We start from the raw sequence: 17683 nt of genomic DNA on the forward strand, positions 1-17683 counted from the left end.
AACCTTAAAGGGGAATTTTGTGTGGTTAAGTAATAATATTAATGAATGACATACCAACAGCTGTAATTTTACATATATGCTGAAACACACATATTCCTCAGACCTCTGTAAGACTTCGTACTGATTTATGATTGTATTGTACTTGAAACATCAGTCAAGATAAAAAACTGGCATCGTTGCTGGAACTGACCAGCCACAGATGGACTCAAACTGTGGAAGCTTTTGGCCTCCATGAAGTTGAGCAGAAATTCTATCACAGGTGCCAATTTCACAAACAAGTAATCACTGTTGAACTGGCAGGCATTCTACCTCGCTCATTTTCAGTTTTGTCATGCAAAAGGCTAATCAAGACATCTATCAGGTATGTAATTTAAGCTGGGTAAGTCTTCACTAGTGCATATAACTGGTTTTGATTTTTGAAAGGGATTTGGCTTCAGACAATGTGGTTTCCTCTCCAGGTCTGAAGGCAGGCACTTGACATAAACTGATTGGGTCAAATCCCTCTTTCCAGTTTCTCCCCTCAGCTGCCATAATCGGGTTGTGTTCTTTGTGTGGTTTTTGTCTTGGATGAATTCCAGCTTGTGTCTTTTATGCCTTTGGTAAGAGAGGCATTTAGGAGGGATGTATTAAGGCCAGCTTCCTCAAGCATGTTTTGTCAGGAAATGCTCATCTGGCAACCCTAACATCATTAAAAATTATTCTTGGTAGTGTATGCTCTGCCAACACATAACCTTTAGGTGCTAAGAAAGAGTAGAGAAAGCACCACAAAAAGCAGGTCATTCAACAATCACTTCAGATATTTGACAGATAACAAGAAACAGCTCTCTTGCACTTAAGCATGTTATTTAGAAAGCTGGAGTAACTTTACCTGGCTGCCCTGGCAACTTGATCTGTCTGTTCTTAGAGTTGCTATTCTCTCAACATTCCCCTTTAGGAGGAAACTGAATACAAGCACTTAGATGTGTAGATTGGTAATTAACATGTTGACTTTCAAATTATAATCACTGCAAACACTTCTGCAGGCATCACTTCCTCAGCTCAGATGTGCTGATCACTTGCCTTGGACCAGCGCATTTACACAGAACAGTATTTGAACCTGATATTTTGAATGTCCCTGTGCTTTTTCACCTTATCAATTCATTGGGGTTTTTCCCTATCATTTTTTTCTATCATGTGCAAGGAAAAGAGTTGAAAGCTAGGCACAGAAGAAACTGGCCTCTTTTTGATCTAATGAGAAATTGTCTTACAGATTTTAGTGGCACAGAGGATACACCAACATTTTTATTACAACAAAATTTTGGATTCTCTGGAGTGCACTTGTAATGATGGCATATAGCCCCACTGATTAATATCTAATACTAAAAATGCTGGAAAAGTAATGTTCAGGTACATAGAGAGCCACATCAATTGCCTTGCCTACACAAACAAGGAAGTTATTTTAATGTTGATTTACGTTTGTATACAACCTGCTTTCTACTATTCAAGGGAGATCAATATTTATGACGATTCACTCAAGAATGCAGTTGACTTTTATTGTGCAGACCAAAAATAATGCAGTCACCAACCTACCACTACATTAATGTTACGAAATTAGTTAACAAAATAATTGTAAAAAATAACTTAATTTCTGATGAGCAAACGGAAGCAAGTAGTAGAGCTTTCTCATGTTCCTGTATTGATAGGAGAAAATGGCATTGAACCATTATACTCAATAACTCAAGAACAAAACCACTTCCATTGCTCAGGGGAATAAAAATATTCCTGTTTTCTCCCCCAACCCCAAACCCAATATTGGTTTATATATTAAAAAAAAAAAATCATCTCACTTGGAGTTACTGCAGAAGTTCCATGCTCTTTGCTCTATAACTTGAATATGCAAGTACCTGATAGAGCTATCCTACTGGCACGTATAGAGCTCAAGTGAAGCACTGCCTGGATCCTTTCCGAGTGTTTTTAGCTAGCCAGCGTACTAAACTTAATCTTCTGGTTCCTCATAATGTGCATACCCGCTTGCATAGGTCCTTCCTAAATTCAAATTGCTGAATAAGTCTGTGGCTTCAGCATCAGAATCCTTCCCTCCTCCATTGTCATCTTCATCATCATCTTCTGCTTCATATTCATCATATTCATCCTCACGGTCACCTGCATCTCCAGGCTTGCTGGAGGAGAGGTTCTTCCAGTAGGCATCATATCCAGAAGCTCCATCTGCATCTTCACCTCCAGTCTGTCGGCCGAACTTCAAAGAACGCGCTGCAGGCAGAGAAAAATCATCATGTTCCCACCCCTCAACAGCAGTTTGAGCTGAGCATCTGACATTCCATCCTTTTCCACTACTCGGCAAAGAGCACACAATGTTTGACAGCCTTTTTCTAAATCTGATGTTATCAGGTTTAATCCTCACTCTGACAGAACCTTTCTGCTACACACACTATGTCTCCTTGAAGCCAACTTTGTATGAACACTAACTGTCCCCAGAGCATGACTTGCTTTTACGATAAAGCTTTGGTACTCTAGCCAAGAAAACCTGTAATTGGATGTGCTCTGCAGACACAATAGGTATCCTGATTGATTCAAGAGTCATTGAGGTAGGTTGTACACAGATCATCAAATCACACTTTGAAATTCATTAGCTAGCTTCTTCTAGATGAAGTAAAGGCTTAAGCAGTTATTTTCTGCAATTTTTCCACAACTAAAATCTCAAACTAACCAAAAGCTTTCGCTATTAGGATCAATGATTAAGAACAAGTGACTTCTTGGTTCTAAACTAAGAAACGCAAAGTTTTCTTAAGACAAACATAGCAAAGCTTTGGAAAACAACTGAAAGTAACTGGACTTTACTCATTGTTCTTATGCAGAAAATTAGTCACCAATAGTGCTTGTATTGCTTATTAACTGGAGACACACGCTTACTTGACATGCTCAGATCCTTGGTCTGCTGAGTTTCATGGCCACATTTAGGACAGGGAGGCTCTTTTCCTTTTTCCTGCTTGAAAACCTTACTTCGCACATGATCGTCACAAAAGCAAGCCTGTAGGGTGAAAGAAGAGTGAGAAAGCTAAATGTTTTAATCATAGAACCATACTGTTCAGCAAGAAGCAAGCAAAAAAGTGTCTAACAGCAGCAGGGTTTTCTGGTTGGTACTAAAATTTAATGAGCTCTATCTGCAGTGGAACTGGGATCTGTGCACAGAGCAACCATCTTGATAATGAACATAGTTCCATGGTTTCCTCGGGAAGAGGCTGGATAAAAGTGCTGATAAACAAGTAGAGAAGTAGGACATCCAAGGACCATATTATAGCGCTGCTCACAAGGAGCCTGGCAAACTTTGGTTTACACTGACAAGTTTAAATAAGATACAATCAGAGATGTACGCCAGAATATAACTATGCAGTGACCTGAAGGCAAAAGTTAGAGATAGAAATTTCATATGTTGAGCTCCAGAGTGCTAGTGAAGATACCTGGAGAAAGGAGCACTTTGGAAGATTAAATCAATGCCATGGGAGGCTGCAGGGAAAACATATGGAGAGTAAGAAGAGTAAAAGTAGGCAATGAACCAGCACCTGGAGAAATCTGGGCAATGCTGATGATGAAGCAGGTGGAAATTTTATACAGAATTACTTCTGAGTGTGAAAACCAAAAGCCTGGCATCAGCAAATTAATGTCTGCATGTGTAAGACCAGATTAGCTGTGGAGATTGTTTCTACTGGATCCAGGCTGTGGTGTTGCTGGCCAGATCATCACTTGACTGTTTAAAAAAACCCAAACTTTTCCACTTGTCTTAGACCTACACTGGATCAAAACGAATTACAACCCCCTGGATTCCGTTTGGGACCAAGGATTTGTTTTGGTTGGTTGGTTTGGTGTTTTTTTTTTTAAGGGTCAAACATGGTACAGCTGTAGTTTAAACAGAGGGCTTGACAAACTGAAGATTACCTCTCTTGGCATAAGGATGCATAACACTGGCTTGTGGTTAACAGGCAAGCACAGACTTAAAAAAAGCCCTTTTGATCCCCATAAGCCTGTCTCTAGGCTTCAGATATTAATACAAAAGTATAAATATATTTTAAGAATGTAGGGGAAGATGTGAGAAGGCCTTGGAGGCTAAGAAAAGTAAGTCTAAAGTCATAGCTACTTGCAACTGTCTTTACCTTACAACGCAGACATGAATGCTGCCCAAGTCTGTTACAGGAAACACCTGTTGGAGAAAATCAATATGTAAAATTCAGTACTAAAAAATAACAGATCTGCGATGCTTTTAAAACCTTGCAAAAGTCTGTAATAACACAGCTGAGGCATTTATTTTTAATTCCATAACACAACTGCCCTTTGGCAACATGCATCAGTTATTTTAGCATACAGTACCATTCTATTAAGAGTTTTTCAAGTCTAAGCCTCATTGCAATAATGTCATTTGACACAAAAAATAGAAGTTCAAGAGGGGCAAAAAGTTTAACTATTACTTGAGTTTCTAAACTTTTGCAAACAGAAGTTTTAGAACCAGTCTGGTATTAAGTGGTCATCTTGTGTTTCCTTCTCTCACGATGTCAAAAGAAGGAGCACTAGCATTTTGCAGTCACTTTAAACACACCATGACAGCCTTTACCACCTTTATCTTGTTTAAAGGGGACGTGATAATACTTCAAGCTTGCAAACCTCCAAAGTTCAAACACTTGTGTTCTGTATTTTGTCATGTCCTCCGGAAATATACTTTATTGTACACAACTTCAGATGAAAATCTATCCGTTCTGAAAAGAATTGTAGCTGGCACATGAGCTACGAAAATCAGGATTGGTGCTCAAAATCTTGTCTTGAAGTTTCAAACCTGTTCCTTTAGTCCACTAGAGGGAGTAAAGGCAACTACCCAGCAACTGGCAGCAACAGCAAGCTGGGTGAACTGTAGTTACTACTCGAAAGGCAGTGATACATATTTTATCGGTCACTGTGCAAGTACTTGTTCCCTTCCTCTTTGCCTTACCCCTGAGGCAGCAAAGTTTTTTTAATCTTAAGTAATAAATATAATGAGCTTTTCACATGAGCAGGACAGCCTCAGGATTTAGCAGTCTTATGTATTTAAAGATGGAATGGGAATTGCTAATGCATATATATTCATCATTCCTGGAGTATCTGCATTTACAAAAATTCTCGGGTAGTGATACAAAGTAAGAGTACCTTTGTCACTGCTAGAATGGGATTTAGACTACAAACACATGACTGCCTTTAAAGTTCATGTATTCTGTAGAAGTTCAGGTTTTACAACCTTGTTACCACACACTGACAAATTCCTGCCTACCAAAACTGCACTGTGCCACAAAACGTTGAACAACCTCAAAAAAGCAATTTCTCCACTAAGGGTGTGACATACATCTGTGAATTAAAAGCTTCCAGCAATCACTGAACAAGTATTCATGTGAAATAGCTGATGCTGCTTCAATATTGCTGTGCAGGAAGGTATTTTGGCAGAATACATGGAGGGAAGCTAATCAAGGCTTAGAAAATAGCCAGCTGGTGAAAAAAAAGGATGGGAGATGAAAAGGAGATGTGAAATTTCAAAACACACAGACTATAACATTGAAATTGACAACTATTCTGAATTGGGAGAAATCAATTAGGACAAGAGATTAGGCAGTTCTGAAGAAAAGAGTCTCATAGATGACAAAGAGCACTTTGAATTTCTGTGATAAAGATTGAAAACGTTGTAACAGTCAAAATACAAGTTTTGGAAAGGACTAGTGCTTGTCTTATGGGACAAACCAAACAGTAGTAAATGGTGGATAGAAATGAAATACTTCTAGAAAAGATTAATTATTTCAAATAGGCATAGTCTTGGTTTGTGTTTGTTTTGGCTTTTGTTTTTTAGCTTCCCTTGACGTTTCCCTCTTTCAGCCAAAGACAAGTAGAGGACTAGAATGAGCCATCCTCTTACAAATATGAGTTTCAGTTCTGGTCACAAAATTAACTGAAGTTCAAGAGGATAAAAAGTCTTCAAATACCTGAAGACTTTATACCTATCAATAAAAGTGGACACATCTCAACATTTGATAAATCACTGACACACATGTCCACCATCTACTGGTCAGTGAAGAAACTAATACTGAGCTCATCCTCTGGATGAACACTGTTTTTTTTCATTCCTTACATGCTCACGCTGTCTCTCTGACTGATGATGACTACTTCCTGAGTCACAGCCTTCCTCAAGACTCTCTGCTTTTGCCAAATCAACAGATGCTAAAACCCTTCACCAATATTCAGGCCATTCACAGCCATTGGGGAAATTTTAGCCAGACTAACACAGGTAGTGTTATTTAGGGCAGCTGTTTTCCATGAGGAACAGGTATCTAGAAATAGCTCATCATATTGACAGAGAAGTAGAAGAGAGCTCCTTGTCTGAAGAGCTTTGTGGAGTAAAAAAACAGCTTCAGCAGTTCCACCATTTTTCTGCAGTCCTGGCCCCTGCCAACACTGCAACTTTAGAGACTGCTGGATCCTGCAACGGCAACTTCCCAGGAAAGGGCTGTAAGGGCCAGGCAGGGAAAAAAACTGCCTCATGGAGTCAACATGGACGAAGGCCAGAGACAAAAGCTCTAGTCTAGATAATGGATATCAAAAGCAAGCAGAGAGGAAACAGGCCCCTTCCTCCAGTGGTGGTTACAGCTGTTTGAAAAGGTGATGGAGAGTATTCTTGAGCACAGAGGAAGAAGCAATTGGAGAGTCTTCTTAGCTGTGGTGAAAGGGATTATGAATTAATAACTTACATTTAAATGTCTCTGCTTCCAGAACTTGGCAGCTGGCTTGATGTTCAAACTGATCATCTTCACAGAGAAAATCGTGGCAAAAAGAGCAGGCAAATATTCTGCCTCCTAAAAGATTTATCAAAGCAAAATAATCAGCAATGGGCACACGCATCAAGTTCTGTTCTGCAAACAATTTAGGCTGTGGTTCTGACTGAAGTTCTCTCTTCTGTTACAAATGCTTTAACAAAAGTCCTATATTAGACACTGCCATCCATTATTATACTGAAAAATACCATGTATCCTACAATAAGAGAAAGCATAAATACAGAGCAAGTATTAACTGTACTTTTCTTCATTTTAATTTGACTATGGCGTTAAGTATTTTTTTTTTTTAATCAGATCATTCTCTTTTATTCAGTTTCCTTCCCTCCTCCCCCCTCACTTTTGATGCACACTTGGAATAAACCCTTCAATGTATTCTACAAATTGAGATGAGTATGGTTTTCTAAGCAACTGGGAATCCAAATACTTATACTAGCACAGAAGAATGGAGTGGATGGAAATAGCAGAAAATAGTGTGTTGACAATTTGATGCAATGTTTAATTATGTGAAGCACTCTGCTGATAGGACAGTTAATAGTTCAGATTACATAACCACCCCTGAACTGAATACTGTATGTTCCTGAGCAGGTCATATACATTCCCCACTCGTAAGGTCTATTTTTAAAATGGGAAGAATGCTTTGCTTTGAACAAACATGCTGCAAGAACTAATCAGTGAAGATTAAAAAAGCTATGCTATGAATATAGGTACAATAACTTAAGCAATGGGAGGAGAAAAGTACCATTTAGATTTTCCTAAGTGTGAGCAACCTACCATGGTCCCAGACACTTCTTTCACACTCAATACATTCTGCATCTGCGAGAGGGCAGGTACACGCATGTGTGCTCAGACACTTCCTCCCATGACACACCCAAGCTTCACAGAAATCACAGATTGCACCCTGTAATTACAGAAAGATGTCATCTTGGGACTTATGCAATACCTAGAGGGAGACTCTTTATTCCATAATCCTAAACATATCCAAGTACCACTTCTCTCAGTGGGTTCATTCCAGTTGAGTGAGACATTATGAACCACATCTATATTCCTATTGAGACGCTCCACAGTTCATCTTGTTTGTTTGATATTCACTTCTGCAGGGTTAAATATGATGTAAAATAACTTGGTTTTCTCCTTTTCTCTTTTTCACATTTTCCATCTTAACTCTCTTAACTCTTAATGAAAATTGTGTCCCCCAGCTGAAACCTGAGATCTGTAAATGATAACAATGTTCTGGCAAAAATGCAATTTGAAAACATGTCCTGGAAAATGCCACTAGATTCTTAGAGCTGAAATCACTTATTTGGATTTTAAACTATGCTATATTGGAACACAGGCTCTGCAGCGAGCAAAGATCAAATAACTCCCTAGAAATAAGTTACTCTTTTAAGTACAAGATCTACGCACTACTATCCCTTAACTGTAGCATTTTAGGAAGCCACCTCAGCCCTTATGTAATAAACTATTACGTGCATTACATGCACACAAAACTAAACCAGTGGTGAATCCAAATTAATTATTGATGAAAATATTGTACCACTGAACCCGTGAGTTTAGGAAATTCAGACTGGGAAGGCTGGCTGTGTTGATGAGAAAAGCTGACTGCAAACTGGATGCAGAAACAGGACTGAGGTTTAGCCCATACAGCATTTAATCCAGAGGCTATGATGTGTCATAACTTGCTTTCCAGAATGCAATAGTAACTTGTCCTTCAAAGAAGAAAAATTCAAAGGCCAAAAACTATCACTAGGAGCAAAAATGATTTTTTTTTTAATTAAAATTCCTTCCCGGTGCCATAGAACAGATTTCTCTCTCTGATAATCACGGTCTCTGCATAGGGCCTGCCACCAACACAGATCTGTTAGCATCCAGGACACGTTGGGAGTTTGCAGTTGTACCTAAAAACGCAAGATTTGGGGTTTCAGTAGAAGAGAAAATAAGTTTATGATGTTAAAATATTAAAAAAAAGTTGGCATGGTGCATGCTGTCATTCCATAATCTGGTTTATCCTTTTTCTTTTTCAGAAAGATTTGCATAGCATAACCTCATGCAGCAATAAAAAGCTATAATTCTGTATACATACCACCATTGCTAGTCCAGTACTGTACACACCAGCATGTTTTATAACACAGTCTGAAGACTTCATCATGCATTTGGTTTTTCCTGTTTAGAAAAGACAAGGAACCAGAAGAAAACTATATAAAAGATTTAAAATTAGAATGAATGTTCATACAAGAGCAGTACTTCAACCAAACACCTGTGCTTGATTGTAAATCTAGGTAAAAATGATGCAAACAAATGTCTGCAACCTGCAGTCCACCCTCACATCTGCCTTAGATCAAATTAATTATTGTCTGTTTTCAGCCCAAATCTCTTTCCTCAGTACTGAGATAATAAGGCAATGTGTTGTATTGCTCTCTGTTTTGAGTCACTGGCAAGAATTTCAAATGTCAAAATATTTGAAATGCTGTCAAACCAAAGAACAAAATTAAGATGAAAGCCAAGCAATGACATCTTTAAAAGTTGCATTTGAAGCTGCTCGTTCTGCCTCACCATAAAAAGCAGTATGTGCTCTGTGCAAGGTTGAGGCCCTCTGCAAAAAAAACATATGCACATGATGATTTAATTTCTTACATGTACTGGGATACTTAGGGTTTTGGTGGTGGTGGATGGGTTTGTTTTTTTCTCTCTTCCAAAACTGTATTAGCAATTAATTCCTAGACAAAATAACTCCTCTTAAATGCAGGTATTAGTGGGAGAAAAAACCTGTCTGTATTTAAGTCATTCTGGCACAAGCAAGTAGTTACAGTGACAACTTTCCCTTACTCCTTGCCTCTGACATAAATACCTCTGCCAAAAAGACACACGCCCTGCATGCACTTATGCAAGCAAAAAAAATCTTGTACTTAGCCCAGGCTACTGCAGTGGAGCTTTATCGCTGGTTTAAGCTGCCCTGCCGCAGTTCCCTTTGGTGAATCTGCTATTGCCTGCTTAGAGAAACCACCAAAGGGGTGCTCCCTGCAACCCCACTGAGGAGCTGACAAAGCCAAACTGTACTCTGAAAACATCATTAAATTCCAGTATGCAGCATCTAATGAGCTTTGTATTAAATCACACCTCAGATACCAAATGGCACTTGGAGTGGTGGGCTGAGCTGGGGATTGGAGGTGGTGGGGGTATGACTGGATCTGGAGCACTGCAGCACAGCTACGTTGCTCCCATCCCTCAGGAATTCCTCTAAGAAAGTTTCTTAGAGAACTGGTTTATAGGAGCTGTCTCCAACACTTGATTAAGCACAAAACAGCTCTAATAATGGTCTTTGTTTTGGAAAACCCTGGGACTTAATAGAATTCTGTGGTTGTTATTAGGGATGCTTTTCCTCCAGAAACATAGTGCAGATTAAGATAAATTCAACAGACAGGAGTCAACTTCAGATGTATAATATACTGCAAGATAGACAGCACCTTTTTACTGCTCCACTGCATGATGACAGAAGGAAGACTTACGAAGGATGACACACTGCCATTGCACACTAACAGCCTGGCTTCTAGAAATGCTCAGAAACTGCAGGTCCCAACAAAGGCACTGGAAGCTGCAGATGTCAGCAGCACTGACAGTCAAACTACAAAAAGAGCCAAACTGCTTAACTGAAAATCTGCAAGGACGTGTTAAGATGGTATAACAGCAAAATTCACCTCGAAGTATGAAATGATTATCAACGTCCCCTGCAAGAAAGCAGCTGTTTAAAAAAAAAACGGAAGGGTATTTTATCCTGATTTGGAGCAGAGTTCTGTCATTAGGAGTCCTTCTCTTCTGACTTCAAAGCATCAGCCCTCTAGCATATAAATAACATGACCAGGTTGTTCTCAATCCTAAAAGGCAGCAAGAAAAATTCTTCCAAAGATCAAATACTGCAGACTTGCACACTTCTTGGGGCCAAAGGGGCATACACATTAGCAAATGATCAATCAAGATCTCAAGGAGGAGATCCACAGCAGATTTAAAAGAACCTGCTCCACAAATCACAAAGGTACTTTAAGACAAAGGTACTCTAAGTGCAGAGAGTTTAACACCACAAACAGGACTGAGGATAGCATGTTCTCCTTCATTACTTCTACTTACCACATTGTGCACAAATGGGTAGTTTTTGAACTGAGTTGCAGAAGTAGCAAAAAGCTCTATTCTTCTGTCGTCTAGGCATACAGAGGGGGAAAAGAAAAAGCAATGTAAGCAAGCATTAGAAAGACATGTAAAACATTTGAAACCAATTCAATTGCTAGGTTTAGAAAGGAAAAAATACTTACCTTTGGCACTTATCACATTCCTAAAGAAAAGAAATGACACTGGTAATTATTTTTATTCTACATAAAATAAGACCTAGATTCAGAGACCCTGCAGTGACTCTGAATTAAAGTTCTGATCAGAAACCAAACTTTTTATTCAAGTATTATACCTCTGATGCAAATGTAACCTTAATTATAAAGGATGGATGGTTGGAGGAATGACATTCTAGTGGCACTAAACACAACTAATATTTATGACTGGGTTTACATAATTTAAAATCAAGCATTGTAATATAAAATACGTTTGGTTATTTTACCATCGAAGCATTACAAGGATGTTTGGCTAAATCTATGTTGGCTCTTGAAGCCCTTATCTGCTTTTCACGTTCACGGCGGTTCTCAGCTTTCTTACGAGCACCAGTCTTCTTCTTAGGCATTTTTCACGACCTGTAGGGGGGAAAAAATAGGTTTGTAATGAATGCACACAAACCTATGTATGGAACTACATGGATACACAAGACAAATCCAGCACTAAAACTGGATCTTGGAGTTCCCATGTTAACTGTGCTTCATCTCCATTTCCTTTTTTAAAGGTTTCTTTTCAACTGTAGAATAGGGGGCCAGTCCCTTAGCAAGAGTCATGTGATGAACCATGAAGAATCTTGTGATCTATAAAAGACTTTGCTGTCTTAAAACTTTGCCTTAACTATCTTTGAAGCGTTTTACCTTTAAAAAAACAAAGCCTAACTGCTATATTTTGCTGGTTTGTGATGGGCCTCTGGTTTTGTTTTGCCTTGTCTATTTGTTAAGGACAATATTCAGTTCATTTCCTCTTTCACTTCGCTCTCTTCTGATGCTCACTAACTACTTCAATCAGTTGAAAAGGATTCTTCAGGTGAGCGAATCATGGTGTACTGCAAAAATGCAAATTTCACACTTCATGAAGGCTTAGAAAACAAAATGTCATTACATGGATTTAAGAGTTAAGGCAAAGTGATGCCTGTACTGCTTATTTATCATTCTTGCACATTAGCAATAATGGAGATGAGTGTGCACTGATGTATTGCTTTGAAGGCACCACTGTTTCCCAAGAAGGGTTTATGCTAATTTAAATCCATGTAGTTCAGTGCATCCATCCATCTAGTTTTAACATCCTAGGAGGTAACCAGTGTAATACAGTGGTGAGACCATCAGGGAATCAATCAGATCACTGCTCTCCTGTCATCTCCAGAATGAACTGTGCAGTACTCACATATGCTGTATTACTCTGTGCTTATAATAAATTAGGCAAGTGTTATACTGACTTCATGAAATGGCCAACTGGGTGATTAAAGGTGTGGTCTGATGTTAGAGTTTCTCTTGTTAACACAGGCACCCAAGATAGACACCCTCCCTTATGCTCCATCTTTATTATCCCCTTATTTCTGCTGATGTAACTGTTGGTGTTACATTCTAAACCATATACAGGTTAAAAACAAAATCAAAAAACCCAAACCGCATGATGGGACAGCTCTGACCAGAGCAAGGTTCTGCTGATTCCAGTAGGTCAATGCGTGGCTACTGGGGCCACTGGGCTGAGGAAACGGGAGGTACCTACTCTCGCCAGCCTCATCCCTAACTCCGAGCAGACATGTAGACATGCATGCTGACAGCTGTAAAGAGAACTGTGGCATCAACAGGCAGTGAACTGCAGTAGCAGTTTAAATTTGGAAGAAAAATTAGTATCTTTGTTCAAAAGGTCTTACAAAATAAACCAAACAATCCTAACTTTTCCACATAAAGAAATATATTGTCCTGGCCAAATACTAAAATTTGTTTTTTATAGAACACATAAATCAGTTTTCTCACCCTGTAGCATTCTGCACTGTGTTTAAATTGTATTAGTGTCATATTTTGTAGTCAGAATCGTATTGCTGAGATGCCTGCTGGCAATTGTCATTATTCTAGAGCGTGACATTTCTGATGCTGGGAGTCCAATATGAGGCTGCACGCTAATTTTCAAACTGCTTGAATGCCAAGTTAACAACAGAATCTAATGGTTAGTATTTATACCTTGACTTCTTCTCATTGCCTCATAACTGAAAACAGCAAAATGACACACTGTTTTCATAAAAAACACCGTCTCAATGACTACTGAGGACACAGATTATGAAAAATAAAAGCTTTAAGATGGTAGTTTTTAGAAAGTTTGCATTAAGCTAAATAATAAAACTACAAAGTTGAGTCCTTTGAACAAAGCTACCAAATCAATCCAGGCTTTTGAACACCAGCCAATAAATAACTATCCTATAGATCAGTATTCTATCACTCCCTCTGAGCTTCCATTTAAGATGTTTCTGGTCTTTTCCCCGAGTTCTAAGTTTTTAGGGAAATTACCATCTTTTCATTTTCTGACTAGAATATAATAGTGTTATGATGGCAGAAATTATGACAGTAAAAACTTCGTTTACCTGCAAAGTCCTTTCAAATCAGAGTATCGCTCTTGTAAAAGCATTGATCAGTATTTAAAAATGCCTCTGCAGTATATTCTATTTCCTCTTTTTGGCAACACTTCTGTCATCTGAGGCTAAATGATGACTTAAAAATGCATTTAGGCACCACAACACATTACCAAATGCTCAGACAGAAATGACTCAGTGGAATCTGTCTGTGGTCCAGCTCCCCTGCAGGGTGCATGGGACAGAAAATTGCCTCTCAGGAGGACCAAAAACAAGTTATCAAGGAAATGCTTACAGTGAGCTACTCGAGACCTACCTGCCAGAAAGATTTTGCTTAAACAGTTATTTCTGGTGAAGGCAGAGACTTACAGCCATGCTTGCACCTCCTTTTCAACTTATGATGCTGTTATGAAAGAGACTGCCCAGGACACAGCAGGTCCAAGCCCCAGAAGGTATGACCCTGCTGCCCTACACAGCATGCAAGCTCCTGAACTGGACACACTTCTGCACAAGGAGGTTTTCTCCATTTTAAGTTTTCTGCTCTAGGGCAAATGTTCCAGTGACTGGGTCAGAGCAGCAGCAGGAACAAGAGTGGCTCCCCAACTTAATGGCTGGTGGTGTGGCACACACAGAAAACACAGGTGTCAGGAGGCTGTGCATAATGTGATCAGTAGTTAAAAGGGAAAGCCCTAAAATGTGTGTTGGGAGGACTGGGATCTCTGCACTTTGTGTTTCATTCTGTAAAAGTTTTGTTTGCTGTTCCTCGTGCTCTATTATTTGGCAAGGGAAATACAGGCAAAGACAGCAGGGTTCCCACCACAGCTCCAAAGACTGCTCACATATTTAAACTGATGGTTGTGCTATGTCAAATACATAAACAATGACTGTCATCTAAACTCTGCAGAGGTTGTACCATGTGTATGCCATTCTTCCCCCCTCTTGAAGACTTGTCCTTGACGAAGTATCAAAGACACACACCAATTCTGCAGCAGACAGGAAAGCAGATTGCACCAGCTGCTTTCTGGATCTCTGTTCTGAGCACGACATTCCCTTGCGTCATATTATCTTATGTGATATGCTAACCACCCTGCTGTCACAAATATAATGAACAGCTGTAACAAGCTATTCATCTGGGGATGTGGGGGAACTGTTGGTTTCTCTTGTCATGCAACTCAAACACCAACACCCAAAGACGTTTTCATATTTCAAGATTTCTTGTACTTGACCATCAAATAGCTTCTACTCAATGCATATACATCAAAAGAAGAATCAGGGTGAATTTGCTGGGTCACACCTGATCCCATTCAGAATTCAACAAGATCTGTTTTAACACCCTATACAAGCTTACAACGTTTAAGAAAAAGAAATCCTGCATTAGCACTATTCTGTAGTTACGTCACTCCAGTCCGTGATTCCCTCTATTAATGAGCTCACGTTCAAGGCACCGGGACTTCAGTGTCTTACTCGTATGTTAGTAACGCAGGGGTGAACGGCGCCTGCAGCCACAGTGCCTGGGGGCTGCTGCCTTGTGGGTCCGAGGTGCACGGTGTTCCCCTGGCACGTCTCTGACCAATTCGATTCCCCCTCTGGAAACTCACCGGTAACAGCTGCGCAGCGTGAGAGGCCGACGCGCTCTCACCGCCCGACTTAAGGCTGTTCCGTGAAACGCCAACAGCAGACGAGCTTTTCGCAAAGCACACCTTGTGGTATTTCACCTCATTTTTAGTGTTTTACCTACGTCCCCAAACCGTGCCGCCAACACGTTTCCAACCTGGCTCGACGCGCTCCGTGTTTCCCGGCACTGATCTCTGAGGAAACCAGCCACCGCCTCGCTGGCTCAGGCGGGGAGGCCACGGCGGGCCGGGGCCGCCAGCCCGCTCGCTCCCTCCGTCCCTCCGCTCCGCTCCCCTCCCCTCCCCTCCCGACCCACCGTCCCACAGGCACCGTTGCCCTCCGCGCCCACCTGGCTGCAGCGGCTGTGCGGAAGCCGGAAGCGGCTCGGTGCGCTGCTGTGCACTGCCCGCCAGGCCCGGCCCGGCGCGGCAACGCTGGAAGGTTCCGAGGGGCGCCGCTGGGACCGGGTCTACTCAAGCGGCCGTCCCTCTCCCGCCCTCGCCTTACGGTGTGAGGCGCCGCACTCCCGGGCGGCAGTCGGGTTTAGGGTAGAGGGGCACACCGGGAGCTAAGGGGATCTGGGGAGAGGCAGAAGGAGCTGAGGCTGTGTTTGAGGGGGGTTAGGGAGAGAAACAAGTGCTAAAATAGCAAGCCGGCGCTTCTCCTCACAGAACGGCAGTGTCCGCTGGTTGAGCATCGAATGTCTGGGAGCCAAGGGCACGATTTTCACACTGCAGGCAGAGACGTGAGCAGAGTTTTGGGAGGAGACATCAAGTAAATACACAGATACTGAAGCCAGCACTCTAAGCAGGAGTAGTTAGCACCCGCAGCTTTGTGTACTGCTGAGCACCTGGTGCACTTGAATCTTCTTGGATTACAAAAACCCAAACAGTTATCTCCCCATGCATGTTTGTGTCCTGAAGAGGAAAAAACAAAACCAAAACAAACCAAGCAACAACAAAACCCCACACCTTTTTTAGTGTTATTTTGGGGCTCCTAACCAACATGATCTTTCTCTTCTCTTGGTTTTACTGTGGTTGGGAAATGATCTAAAATGTTTTTAATAAGCTGTTTGCATGGATGTTACTGCTGGTTGTTCCATCCTCAAATCTGGTTTGATTTCATGGCGATCGCCCCTCAACTTTTACTTGACAGAGACCAAATTTAGGGCATAGTAATTGCAACAGTTAGTTGCGATTGTAATTGATTAGAGTTGGCACCTGAAAAGTTATCTATGAACTCTTTCGTTAGTGGCTTCAAAACGAGGTATTTTTTTTAATCTTAATGGTAAGAATACAATGTAGCTTGAAAAGGGAAATAATACCTGTACCATTAAAAAAAAAACAACCTTCAAATCAGCTCTGTCTCGCCTGAGGTTATTATGCAAGTCCTGCGTTGTCACAGATCGGCTTGCCTTCCAGGAGAGTTCAGCCTGTTCCTCAACAATTTCTGCTCATTTCCCAGCTCAGCCACCTAGAGGTCTGTAACCTGGCGATGCTTCCTTGCGTTCTGCGAGAGCTGTGAGCTCTGGAACTCGGTTTGGTTGGCACTATTCACAGGTACTACACGGGGTGTGAAAGGGTGTGAAGTATGCGGTGAAGGCAGCTGTATGTTCTTGCTGCGCCCTTTTGTTGATACGTGAGATGAGCCCTTGCTTCATTCCTCATAACTGGCATACCACACAAGTGAAGGATGACATAAGGATGTCTTTGTTTCATTTTAATACCAAAAGTCCTTCATGCAAGTGTATTTATTGTGCATATTGCCTAGAAAACCCTTTTGAAAATCATTAAATGATGTAGCGTACAGCTATTTCATGAAGATCCGTGCAAGGATCACAGAGCAGTTACATTCCAGTGTATTTCATAGTCTTTTGCCTGGGAAGCATTTAGCATTTGATACATGTTTCACATAAATAATTCCTAGGGTGCTGTTCTATTTCTTGTGAGCTTTGATCATCCCTTCATTCAGGTGGGGTGTTTGCATTGCTTCACACTGTACTTGGTCATGAACTTCTTACTGGAAGTTGGCTGCTAGTTATGAAATGTGATTTTGGCTTCCATTGCCTTTTCCAGGAAGACTCTTTTAACTTTTGTGAGGCCAGGGTTGCATCTCCCACAGCAAATTGATTGCTTGTTATGCTTTTCCTTCCAGATGTAATCTTCACACCAGGTTAGTGGAACACACAGAAAGAGGCATTACTGTTTAAGACAAAAATTCATGATGATCACATAACCGGACATTTCTTCTTTGTAAGAAAGTGTGTGGAGAAGTCATTTTCAACTCTTGTCAGTAGCCATGGCTATGTGCTACTTAACTAACAACCTAAGTAGAAAATAAGGTCTTTTGGGAGACCTTAGAGGTTTTTTGTGTAATTTTGACTTTTCCAAATGAATGCCATTAATCATTACTATTCTTTTATTCTGATTGTGACCATTGTGGTCTGTTTTAGGCAGCCACGAATGCAAGAATACAATGAGAATAAATGATATAGCATTTGAAGAAAATACAGACA

At 40.6% G+C, this 17683-nt stretch overlaps 1 protein-coding gene and 1 long non-coding RNA gene across 6 annotated transcripts; one reads left to right on the forward strand and one right to left on the reverse strand.

Annotated features, from left to right (window-relative positions):
* The first annotated feature begins 221 nt into the window (after positions 1-221).
* Positions 222-7221, forward strand: LOC133262722 (uncharacterized). The gene is made up of 2 exons (XR_009741394.1): positions 222-361; positions 6775-7221. It is a non-coding gene; the product is annotated as an uncharacterized LOC133262722 (long non-coding RNA).
* ZNF330 (zinc finger protein 330) lies at positions 1514-15639 on the reverse strand. 5 transcript variants are annotated; one of them, XM_061442038.1, is made up of 10 exons: positions 15518-15639; positions 11434-11563; positions 11138-11157; positions 10956-11026; positions 8917-8996; positions 7608-7734; positions 6753-6857; positions 4149-4195; positions 2911-3028; positions 1514-2250 (listed from the first exon to the last, which is right to left on the reverse strand). In XM_061442038.1, exons 2-10 carry the CDS (start codon positions 11551-11553, stop codon positions 1976-1978), a joined length of 963 nt encoding a protein of 320 aa, XP_061298022.1. In that variant the 5' UTR covers positions 11554-11563; positions 15518-15639; the 3' UTR covers positions 1514-1975. The 5 variants fall into 5 exon arrangements, with proteins under 5 accessions (XP_061298022.1, XP_061298015.1, XP_061298030.1 ...); XM_061442031.1 differs by lacking the exon at positions 15518-15639 and adding an exon at positions 15326-15455; XM_061442046.1 differs by lacking the exon at positions 15518-15639 and adding an exon at positions 15289-15454.
* Positions 15640-17683: the final 2044 nt, after the last annotated feature.

This window comes from Pezoporus flaviventris, unplaced genomic scaffold (genome assembly GCF_033815535.1).
Source record: "Pezoporus flaviventris isolate CSIRO_AGI_PZ_B2104156 unplaced genomic scaffold, CSIRO_AGI_Pfla_v1 ptg000002l, whole genome shotgun sequence".
Lineage (NCBI taxonomy): Eukaryota > Metazoa > Chordata > Aves > Psittaciformes > Psittacidae > Pezoporus > Pezoporus flaviventris.